Below are 12754 nucleotides of genomic sequence, written 5' to 3'. Positions count from 1 at the left end.
GTGGGGAGGCAATAGTTGATCATATTTGAGTTCCTCAAATATTAGATTGTACTGCTACCTACACACAGCTGCCAACTTGGATATGTTGTGTTTATTTATCTTCTCTGCAAAAAATAAAAAAGTGGAGGAAGGTGTGCTGAGCATCTCAACTAAAACTCTAATAGTTAGAGAAACAAAAGCAGTACATACAGTTCCCTAAATGAGATGGTTCTTTGATTCAAAGATTGCTGGTGCGACATGGAAAGCAATGGCATGTACCTGCTAGGTGTGGTTTCTGAATTAAAATGTTGTTGATGTGGCATGAAACCTGAGAAGCAGCACCAAGGCAGTGTATGGATTAGATTTTAAGTAATTTTGGCACATTTTTTTGAAATTTTATTTGGAAAGAAAAGGATCAAAGTCACATCTATTTTATATGAATGTGTCCCTGCCCAACAAGGTTGGTTTTCAGTTCGTTTTTTTAAAGGGGAAACAAAAATCTGTTCAAACAGCACAGGGTATATATAAACTGGCAAGAAATTTAAGGGCCTCCCGAAAGTAACAGAAAACAGTGCTTTGTTTTCTTTTTCTTTCTGTCACCAGAAAACAGTATTTTAATGTCATTTTATAGTTAACTGTTCCGTGCAAAAAGAATTATCAGGGCCTCTGCTGTAGAAATGAAATCATATAGCAATGGCCAGGTTGAATAACAGACTATGGAGGTAAAATGTTGGTAATAAAATCCTCTGCCTCTGATGTCAGTTTTCGCTTTTTTCTTTTGTACCTCCCAATGAGTGAGTCAGCAGATGGTGAGAATGGTTCTGAATTTGTTGTATTAAGCTGGTTTTATTAGCCTCTATGTTATGGCTGGTTTTATTACTTTTTATATTTTTTAGCACGGTATGATGGTTTTTGTAATTAGCTTGCTATTGTTGTTTCTGCATTTTAATATTGTATGCAAGCTACCTTAGGAGGAGAGTTGCAGTTTATAAATCTTTTAAATAAAATAATAAATACAGTATAACAGTTTAAACAAATTCAGGAAAATAAGGATTCCACTTACTGCCTCCCAAGTATAGGACTGCAATGACCCAACTACCTCAAAATGTTAATCTATAACACACACACATGCAAACACCTACTCACAGTTTTAGGTTGCCAACATTTTGATGTTATTGATGTCATTTTTCTTTTTTAGTTCATTTCAGGATAGAAAAGACTCTGGGTTACAAAATGTGTCCAGAAAAAGCAGCATGGTGCCTTCCAGATGTTTGGAACTGCAATTCCCATCAGCCCCTGTGTGCCCACTGAGTGGGTTTCATGGGAACTGTTGTCTAAAACATCTGGAGAGGTTTCAAGGTTTTGCCCCCAAAAGAAGGTAAATTAATTCTGGGCAACTGCTCTGCATGCCTCCACCCCAATTTGCTTGCCTCTAGGTAAAGGTAAAGGGACCCCTGACCATTAGGTCCAGTCGTGACTGACTCTGGGGTTGCGGCGCTCATCTCGCTTTACTGGCCGAGGGAACCGGCGTACAGCTTCCGGGTCATGTGGCCAGCATGACTAAGCCACTTCTGGCGAACCAGAGCAGCGCATGGAAACATTGTTTACCTCCCCGCAGGAGCGGTTCCTATTTATCTACTTGCACTTTGACGTGCTTTTGAACTGCTATGTTGGCAGGAGCTGGGACTGAGCAATGGGAGCTCATCCCGTTGCAGGGATTCGAACCACTGACCTTCTGATCGAAGTCCTAGGCTCAGTGGTTTAACCCACAGCACCACCCACGTCCCACTTGCTTGCCTCTAGCAGGGATCAAATATTATGTTTAATTCTGTTCTACACATTCCCCTAGCGTCTTGATAGGTTTCTACTTTTCTTGTTTTCAAGTTGCCGCCTTGGGCTTTGTTCCCAGGAGGAGCTAAAGGGGGGTGGATTGTTTTGCTTCTGTCCAGTAGTACATCCCTTTCAAGTCTGTTCTAGAACACTCTATTATATACCAGATGGGGTAGGAGGCCAGCCCAGCCAGTTCTCTTCAGCACTTGGAAAGCCAAATCCATTTGCTACCAAGAAAGTTTGTCAAGATGTAAAGTCTTGGATCAATTGGTAGATGGGAATCCTGTGTCAAGCTTGATTGCCCCTTGTCAAAATAGCTCACTAAAGAAGATAATTTACATTTTTATTTTCGCTGAGTGACAAATTTGGCAAGATCTGAGACCAACAACAACAAAAAAGAGCCTAAAATTGGGGGCATAAATCTGCTAAAGGAGACAGAGGCAATGTGCTCTTCCAAGCAGGGCCGACCCGCCCAAGACATTTTGGCACCTGAGGCAAACCACAAAATGGTGCCTCCGCCTTGCTAGGGGTGAGTGAAGATCTGCATCAGGAACATGGGAGGGATATAAAGATCTATGTTGGGAACAAAGCTGAAAAGAGACTAGCAGTACCTACTATCTGCTACCCCTGTGGATCCTGCCACCCAAGGTGGTCATAGGATCAAAGAAGTGTAGAATTGGAATGGACCACAAGGGTCATCCAGCCCAACCCCCTGCAATGCAACATGGGGCTCAAACCCGCGACCTGGGCTGCACCACTTCAATCTGTGGGAGAAGGATCACATTTTTGAATGCTTCTCTACATTAAAACTCTCAACTAAACAGAGAACGAGCACAACAAGGAAAGTGTTAGTCCATGTGCTTGTTTATAGAGAGCTGTTTTGTTTGTCTTTTGTTTGTTTTCAAATGGTATCAGACTCTACAAGTGGAGAAAGTGGTACAGTCCCTTCTACCAGCTCATTCTGCTGTGTGTTTAGCAGATCCTTTCTGGTTTTGGCTGTGCTACATTTGGGTTAGTTTCTTCTCTGTTGAGAATGTATATAATTTACAGCTTTTGTGTACAAAGATTTCTTCCATGCTGTACATAGCAAGACCAGGATAGACTTCAAACAGAAGTTCATCACTTCAAAATAGGGTTGCTACCCCCATTCCATGAAAAATGTTCGTATCCTTCTGTTGGGAGACAAGCCAGAATGTGTTCTGTTCAAGAACAATGAGAACCCACTAGAGGTTTCTCTGCACAACAAATGTTTACGGTGGAGTAGGGAAGCCAAACAACAACCTAATGCTCTTTTAATAAACCCATGCTATGACAGTAATGTTAAATACCACAAAAACATTCAAAATAACATGAAAATGGTATAAATACTGTTTTTGTAGTGGTGTAGGGCCATAGTTTTCCAACTGTGTTCCCAGGAATCCTTTGAGGGTGTTTGGTTGTTTTTTTAAAAAAAGAAGCAAGCGGTATATAGTTTTTTTTAAAAAATAAATAAACTCTGGGTGTCCTGCAGAGCTTGGCATGTGGATCTCTGTGAGAAGATCCATAATCTCAGATACGTTTTTCCCAAATACTCTTTAAATGCCACTTTCCAATTTCCCAAATATTCTTTAAATGCCACTTTCCCAAATACTCTTTAAATGCCACTTTCCTCTGCTTCTGTGGCATTTTGTGTGTACGTCACATTCAGTTTGCATAAGGCAACAGAGGCCCTACAGACGAAGCACATTCTTTCTCTCAGAGAATTCTGGATGCTGCAGTTTACCCCTCACAGACGTAACGGTTCCCGACAACCCTTAACAAACCACAGCACTTTGAGAGAATGAATGTACTTTGGATGAGCTTTAACGGTATGGTGAATACTGAGCCCTAGAGTCAACCTTCAGGTGCACCTCTCACCCCCCAAAAAGAAGGTTCCCAAGCAGGCAAACAGCTGTGGAGAGGATTCTCTGAGGAAGTTTGAAAGTTACGTGGTGTATGAGATGAGGCGCATTTGCTTTAGACAGGAAGAGTTGGGCTCAAAGCCCTTGTCAGAGCCTTGAGTCACCTTGGACATTATTCAGTGGCATATAAATATTGTTATATAAAAATGAATCAAGCTTTATTACAATAGCATAAAATACAACTTTTTTTAATTTAAAAGAATCCAGTTAGCTATCTAACATCTCACAGGATAACAGTGTCCCCATGTATGTCACACTAGACACAAGACAACCACACACATACCTCTGTGTGTTTGTGTGTGAGGGTTAGTCCAAGAAATTTTGCTACCAGAGGCAGGGGGCAACATAGGTTGCCCTCCCTTCTATGTACAGAAGCCAATTTCTCCATGTCTTTAATCAGAGTTGAACTATTGGCGTTTTACTTTGCATGTTTACACATAGCCAGATCCCACTGTTAGGCAGATTGAAGCAGCTACCTCGGGTGGCAAATGCTGAGACATGCACAAAGTGTTGGAGCTGCATCTGCTATGCACTTTGTAAGCTCTGCTGCTCGCCTCAGGTGCGCCATAGGATTCTGTCCAACACTGAACCAAGATTCAGTTACCAGTCTGGTTGGCTTTCAGGTGATGAAAAGGAGAAGTGCCAACTTATCTTCTGCCTCAGGCAGCAAAATGCCTTGGGCTGGCCCCTGAAAACACACTATATAAAAAAAGCCACAGCTGGAATGTTTATGCTGTATCTGAATTAAGTAAAGAAAATTATCTTCAGCTTATACCAATCATTATTAGATGTGAAAAAGGTACAGTGATAAACCATCAGTCACCTTATGTGTGAGCATACCATACAGACTGTAGCTTCTTCTCTGACCATTTCCAGTTTGCCATTATCTGCACTGCAGCTACAGGAACTCCATAATTAATGTAAAAAGGGAATATGAGATCATATTCAATGCATGGCTAAGCAAGGCTAAGCACACTGAAAGCTGCAGTTTCAGGGAAAGGCAACGCTGAACATCTACAGTGCAGCCAGTTTTGATCAGTGTCCCAGCCCCATTATTTGCTCGATATTTGACTGGTCAGAAGACACCCATTTTCCTTTTCTTTGTACAGTGGCAATTAAAAGAACACAATTGACCACTTAGAAGTGTTGACACTTGAAAAGAAAGGGTGTTGTGTTTTATTTCCTCTGAAAAAATGCTCTAATAACAACCTAAAGCGTTCTGTCTGTATGGGACCAACCATTCAAACAATTTGAAAATCGCAGAATGTGCAAAAAGGCTATAACAGCATGCCAAGAATAATTATCCACTTGAGAGAGAGAATCTCTCTCTTTGGGATTTTACACTGCTGACTTCCACCTTCATTTTCTAGGTGAACTTTACTTTCAATGTATGTTATTCTCCAACCCCCAACTCAAATAATGCAATCTCTGGTTTATAAGAAATCTTATGAGCCACCTGGGAAGAGCTGTAAAAATCAAAGCATTGATAACTAATCACAAAGGATCAAGTTCTTGGTTTCTGGCTCCAAGAAATGGCAGCAGCTCTTGGTTAAGAATGGCAGAGGAAGCAGGCTGTTGTGAAATTCATATTGCAGGCAAGACATCCAAGATGGAGGTAGACGTCTGTGAGCAGGAGGTAGGCTACATCAAAACAGAACAGGACAAGAACAAGCTGCACCAGCAGACATGGGAAGCAAGCCAGGAAATAGTTGAGCAGCCAGGTGACTGGCACTGGACAGCCATTTTTGCCCCCTTCCCACATGTGCTTCATCATTAGGCTGTTAGTAAGGACAGTTTTTGTCTCTTGATGGTCACATGCATCTCATGTGCATCCTGGTCTTGGGGCAATAGCGCATGATAGATGAGCATCCTTGGGTACTGTGTTCGCCATGCTGTCAAAAGCATACCAGTTAATGATGGAAAACTTCAGATCCTCAAAGTGTCCCTATTTTCCAGGGACAGTCCCAGATTTACAGAAGCCGTCCCGGTTTCTGATTTGATCCTGGAATGTCCTGCTTTTCCTTAGGACGTCCCTATTTTCATCAGAGAAATGTTGGAGGGTATGGAGTCATCTGAAGGCAGCCCTGTATAGGGAAGATTTATTATGTTTATATATATGTTGGAAGCCACACAGAGTAGCTGGAGTATAAATATAATAACAGTAACAATAATAGTTATTGTTGTTATTGAATGGGACATCCCTATTTTCATTGGAGAAAGGTTGGAGGATATGAGACTCTTATCAGTAAATAAATGTTTTGATGCTGGCAGGGCCTGAGAGCTTGAACCACAAGTTGCTGCATAATCTTGAATTTATAATTCAGAAGTATGTGTGTATGTATGAATGAATGAACGAACAAATGAATAAATATGGTAGCCCTGTGGGACAACATGGAACAAACAAGTTTTGCCTTGGGTGTTCAGCCTTAAGGGTTTCCGAACATCAGAAGATTGAAAGGTGTTGGCCATAGTCCACCATGAACTTGTCATTCAGGAGACCTACTGAAATGTGCAGAAATGAATTATACAAGAGTACATTAGTTCAATTTCATGTTTCAATGAGGTTTCTGCAAGTGATAACTTGATTGGACTACAATTCCAGTAATCCCTGTCCACTGACCATGCTTTCTGGGGCTGATGAGAGTTGTAGTCCAAAACATCTGGAAGGCTCATGTTGCCCACCCCTTCCTTAGAAGTATGTATGCAACCTTACAAAATCAAAAGCTCCCTCTTTTTGTTTCTATTTTAATCATTTGTTCCTAATGAGAAAGAAATGTTAGCAATGCACTCAGTGAAAAAGCCAAGAATCCCCATCGAACTTCCCACACTCCGTGCCACAACCTTTAATTTTAAAACTCCTGCACTTGAAAATGTCATGGCGGCAGTGGTGGCGGTGTGTGTGTCTGTGTCTTTTATTCAAAGTAAAAGCAACACACAAGTTGGAAGCTGGTAACCATTACACAAGGGCAAGGCGACCTTTTAAAAAACAGGGAAAATAAATTCAGACTTTAACCAGGGGTAGCCAACTTGTTAGGGATGTTGTGCCCTTATTAGTTACATGGCTGAGGTAATTGTGATGGCTTCTCAAATCAGGGTTGTTTGAAAAGTTGGACTTGCCAAAAACTCCACAAGCAGTGGAGGGGTAAAAATGCAATGACTTTGAAAGGCTGCCCCTGTTAAGTCTCTGTTTTATATTTAGTTTTGATCCCACTATCTCTGAGGAGTGGGTTTTATCAACAGCATTCCTCTCCCTGAACCATCCCTCCTCTCTCTGGCCAGAAACTGCTGAAAACTGCTGATGGAGATTTTTTATTTTTTACCCACCTGCTGACTATGCCAAACCGGCAACTTGTTAACACTGCGACAGAAAAAGGTCCCTGAGATCCTTGATAATCCTGATAAAATGCTGGCTTTTTATATACATGCCCATGTGCCTGCTTGTTTGAAAGAGCTTCAGCATTACCTGCCTCCTGTGATAACATGCATTGTTCACAGCAGTTAGCAAGTGTTGGGAGTGATTCAGGTTGCTCATTTTGCAATTTCAGAAATAAAAACCACTTTGGGTGGGGACAGCATGTGGTTGAGTGAAGGAGGCAGTGGAGACTGGTTAAATTGGGTAAATGAGTCATTGCCCCATCAGCCAGCCCCTACTTGCCTCCCTCCTTACATATAGCAAGTCCTGGAGGTGTTCCTGGCCAACAGCTTCCTCTTCCTTAGTCTCAGTGTTGCCCTGCTAGTATTCAGCAGGCTGGGGACAGAGCTAGAACTCATTGGCTCTGCCTGTCACTGCCTCTAGCGCCACCTACTGCTGACCTCCCTACCTGCCAATGAGCCCCAGCCACCATTGGAAAGAAAGGACATCCAGATTATTCAAGCCAGGGCAGAATTTGGATGAATATTGCACGGCAGAGTCAGAGTTAGGATAATACTTGGAGAGAAAGGTTAGGAGCCAGGGTGGAATTTTTTGGGAGTGGGGGAAGCTGGGGACACCCCTGCACAAAACCTGATAGCTTGTGGACAGAAGCTGCCCGAATTTGGCAGGTGCCTTGGCAGCAGAATCTAGAGCTTACATGCTTTTTAGACCCCCGGTGATGGTTACTTGATAGAATAGAGTCTTCTGAGGGAGCAGTTGGCTACTTGAGAAGTCTAGAAGTGAGAGGCCAGCTTCACAATCAGCCAAATTGTAGTTCTTTCCCAGCAGGGGGAACCTGTGATGTCAAAGTCTCTGCATGAAATCCAGCCCTGAAACCCCAAATAGCTATTAGTCATATGTGGCTTGTGTAGCGATAATAGTGATTGCTGGGTAATTGTGCTGGCACTGGGCAAAAGTCACTGAAAGACATCTCCTTTCTGTCAAGGAACCAAAGGTGATTTATAGCTTAAAAGCAATCACAGAGCTGTATCCAGGTGTTGTGCCTGATCTGAAAATAGCCGGCATAGGGAGCATGGAGAAACACATGCCTATCCTGCCTCAGAGTCCCTAACCTTCCAGTGTTGAGTATGGAAGGTTTGTAGGGAGCTATCTGCATGGGTTCACTTGAACATGAATTGAAGCCGAGCAAACGTGGATAGTGCACCCCTGCAGACCTTTCCTGCTCATCATCGGATGGTCAGGAAGAGACTGGTGTACATCTGGGGGTGTTGGGGGGTGAGGTTGGCATACAAAGCCCAGTGCCTCCTATATGAGTTTATATCTCCTGTTCAAGCATAATGCCTGAACAGGTCTTAAGAGAAATGATAAAAAAAAATACAGTATTTACTTTTACGGTCTCATTTTACTTTGTGTAAATGTGTGAGCATTTTGAGGGCTGCTGTTCTGTGGGAAATTCAATTGGGAAAGGAATGAGCCTTTTACAAATCTACAGGGAGCAGAGAGGAGATAACTAGTAAATATGAATATATATTTTTAAAGTTATATTGCACTGCATGTTTACCAAGATGCATAGTTAATTGTACATAATTTATGGACTTTCAAAAAATCCACTAAGAACTCATGCTGATTGCTTTCGCTCCAAGTGCTTCCTTTTTGAGCTAACAAGGGTATGGGGGGAATTTTGCATTATCGTCCATTTGCAGTGGAATCCTTAGACATCCCTTTTTTTGATACCCAGGCTACCTTAATCACACTTGTTCACTCTTTACTTTCTCAGACTAATGCAGATATGCCTCCCTAACCTTTCCATGTGCACACACTAAGGCATGCTGTGACCTCAAGCCACACAGACTGTTTCTTCTGTAGAGAAGGAATAGCCAAACTAGTGCCTTTCAGATGTTGGTGGACTGCAATTTCCATCATCTCTAGCTGTTGGTTATGCTGTCTGGGACTGATGGGAGATGGAGTCCATCAGAATGCTAGTACTAAGGCTGGAGTGTGTACAATTTATAGAGTATGCACAATTCTACATCACAGACTTTTATATAACAAAAGTATTTCATGTAGATAGCAAGCTGAGCAGTTAATAATACTAAAACTTGTTATATATATATGCAAGCATTACTAATGTGTGTTGGGAATGCCATCATGTGCAACATGCAGTTGGGCTGGATCTGATCTATACTGATGCCATCTGACAAGGGGGGATTTTTTAATTATTATTAAAAAATACTGGCTTAAGAAAAAAAATTGTAAATAAAATATATTATTGAATTGGTGAATGCGAATTATCCTCGTGCAGAATGTAGATTATTTTGGTTCAGTGTGTGAGTGTTTCCAGTTACAAAACACAAAGTGCAATTGCTGCATCAGCTTCACTTAGTTTGTGCCTTGTGTTCAGGATTTTAAACGTCTTATTTCCTCTTTTTCTTCTCTTGCAGTCTGACACCAATGCAAGTTACCTACGAGCTGCCCGGGCGGGCAACTTAGAAAAGGCTCTTGACTACTTAAAAAGTGGAGTGGACATCAACATCTGCAATCAGGTTGCATAAGTATTTGATTAACAAGTGTTTTGGTTTGAATTCTTACTCGTTTACATTTGCATCTACTTCAGCTGTCATTTGGTATAGTCCTAAAGTTTAAGCAAATGGAACTATGTGGATCATTACATCATCATAATTATTCTTTCAACTTACATAAGCACTGTACAAAGTGTAAATAGGTTCCTGCCAAAATGGCTCACGAACTAATATATGCAGAACAGAAGGGAGAAAGGATGGAAGTAGAAAGGAAAAAACAAAGTGAGATAAGTCAACGGTGCTATTCTGTTCATGTCTACGTTAGAAGTAAGACCTACCAAGTCCACTGGGGCTTAACTCTCATGTAAGTGAGGAACAGCTTTGCATTAAGTTCTGATTTCATGAAAGAAAAAGCTCTAACATTCAAGGAAGTAAGTCTAGCTGAAGTCTGCCTCTTGCTTAATACTGCAGCATCAGGGCACATCATACTGTGCAAAAAAGAGGTGGTTGTAATTGTATTGTCCAAAGGATGCTTATTAGAATCGATTTGTAGCGTGTTCCAACTACAAGGTAGCTTACCACTTTGAAATATGTATTGCTTCATTGAAGCAATTAATTAGAAAATGGGTTTGAGAATAGCTTTCTTTCTTTCCTTTCCGCAAGCTCTCATCGTGTCGGAATGTGACCTTTTAGGCCTCTTGACATATTGCGTGTTGTTCTGGGCACCCTGCACCAACCTTTCCCATTCCTTTTTCTTTTTATCAGAATGGGTTGAACGCTCTCCATCTCGCCTCCAAAGAAGGCCACGTAGAAGTTGTTTCAGAACTGATACAGAGAGGTGCCAATGTGGATGCAGCAACAAAGGTCTGTTAGCTGATATCTAAGTGTCCTGCTGTTTTCCTACACAGATTCCTCACTCACAAAGTGTTGGCCAATTGAATGCAGACAATAAGGCCTTGAAGGTCAGGAGCTGTAGGGGAAGGTGTGATGTAATTTTTTGTGTGTGAAATCTCCTGTCATACAGATGACAAATATATAGGCAAATTCCCGTCAGGGAATGAGTCGTCCTTCAATTACAGGCCCACTTTCCATATAGTCAGTGATTAGGGTTGGATAGATAGATCCTTGTTAGAAAAAAACACTTAGCATGCCAAAGGCATTGTTCTCTCAATCTGCAGATTCAAGTGGTGAGTGCTGACTCTGGCCACTGAGGGGGGAAAAGGACTTATTGTTCTAATTGACTGATCCCTAAGGTTTGCATAAATCTTTCCACTTTGGTGATGTGGTTCTTGGTCCAAAAAATTATTCACTCCTCGATAATGTTGATCATATGGAAAAGTGAACATATATCTTTTACTTTTCATAGCAGCACTAAGGAAGAAGGAATTATGGAAAGTTTGACTTGTTGTACAATGATCTATAATTCTGTCTTTCGCATAATCCAACTTTTGCATCTCAGTATGGGAATTATGTCAATGAAATCCAAATAAAACCATTCAGATTAGCTGCAGTCTCATAATGCATATTTCAAGTAGCCCTCATAACTCTACAGGTTTTTCCAAGCAGCGATGATTTAGCTTGTAATATTTAAATTATTGTATTTATAATATCTTAAGCCATTTTTTCTTGATATGTATTAAAATGATTTAACTCTAAAACAGTTGGGTAGTATGATGAGTTACGAACTGCAGCAGCCTAAATTTCTAACGGGGACACTGCCAAAATTATTTGCAAGACCCCAGTAATATCCCTGGTCATCGAACACAGAGCCTGTTACTCAATTGACAGGTTCAGCCATGTCTTCCTGCTGCATATGCTACTGGAGTTCATTAGGCATGTTTCACATTCTGTCCCCTTATCTCATTTCAGAAAGGAAACACAGCTCTGCACATAGCATCTCTGGCTGGGCAAACCGAAGTGGTGAAAGTGCTGGTTACGAGCGGGGCCAATGTCAATGCACAGTCACAGGTAAAATTGCTTTGCTTAGGGCTCAAAGGCTGATGTGGGTTTACATGCAGTCTGTCTTTTCCCTCCTTTCTTTTCCCTTCCTTCCTTCCTTCCTTCCTTCCTTCCTTCCTTCCTTCCTTCCTTTTTTTCTTTTTTTTTGAAACCCCCCCCCCCAACATGATCACATTAATCTTTTATGTCTGATAGCTTTCCAAGAATTAACATTTGGAATAAATTATTGGGCAGAGTGATTTGCACAAACTCATTCCTTGCAATCAAACTTGTGCCCTTTTCAGACGTTGCCTCCATCCATGTTGTACCTAAGGAGAAGTCAGGAGTGGGTCATGTCCTTGTGCACGACCTCCCCATAGCAACTCACAGAAATTAACCGCTCTTATCAGAATGCAACATCCCTCCTGAACTTGAAAGATTAAACCCTGACTTATTTTCATGGCAAGAGGAATAGGAGAAGGCATGGGTGTGGCAGATTGAGCCCAGGCCTGCTCCCAATCACTCTCCAGGAACAATCTGAACAGCTTTGTGTTGACTTCCAGGCTGACATATAGTGACAGGCCCAAGATCTCCCAATGAGCTCCTTGGCTGTGGGGAGAGTTGAACCTGGGTCTACCCAGTTCTAAGCTGACATTCTAACTATTAAAGCAACACCAGCTTTCTAGCATAACTGTCCAAACACAGGTGAGAAGTTGTGGGGAAATAATAATTGGAAAACGGAACCCCCGCTCTCTTTCTCTTTGCGCTGCTGAAAAGGTTGAGAGAAGAGAGTACTTTGGGCTCAGGTATGCATCAGGCTCTTAAGAAAGCAGTGCTCAATTAATGCTGTCTTTCTCCTCCAAAATTCAGTCTCTGTTGCCTAGGAGGAATAAAGTCCCTTCTCAAAGTGCATTTCCATCAACTTTCTGTACAGTTAACCAATGAGATGAATGCTGGTCACCGTGTGTTGCTGTGTATAAAAGGTCCAGTGACACAGAGCACAGTCATACATTTCACCTTCTTGCTTAAGGTCTGCCCTCCAGCATCATCCCAACTGCATTGCTACATGGCTGGAATGGCTGATGATAAAAGGAGAACAGGGGAGGATCCCTGGGCGTGCTTGCATTCTGAAAAGGATTGTGGTTCACAGTTCCTTTGCAATGTTAGTGAAAATG

General features: G+C 41.8%; 1 protein-coding gene across 42 annotated transcripts in view; it reads left to right on the top strand.

Moving 5' to 3' along the window:
• Positions 1-12754, top strand: part of ANK3 (ankyrin 3) — a 380323-nt gene that overhangs the window by 236935 nt on the left and 130634 nt on the right. For all 42 annotated transcript variants that reach the window (XM_083740203.1, XM_083740249.1, XM_083740208.1 and 39 more), the window contains 3 exons: positions 9564-9665; positions 10407-10505; positions 11511-11609. In XM_083740203.1, the coding sequence (XP_083596329.1) occupies positions 9564-9665; positions 10407-10505; positions 11511-11609 (300 nt within the window). The remainder of the gene's footprint in view (positions 1-9563; positions 9666-10406; positions 10506-11510; positions 11610-12754) is intronic.

This window comes from Podarcis gaigeae (genome assembly GCF_964106915.1).
Source record: "Podarcis gaigeae genome assembly, chromosome: 5".
In the NCBI taxonomy this organism is placed as follows: Eukaryota; Metazoa; Chordata; class Lepidosauria; order Squamata; family Lacertidae; genus Podarcis; species Podarcis gaigeae.
Note: the sequence above shows the minus strand (reverse complement) of the source record. Positions and strands in the feature narration are given on the sequence as shown.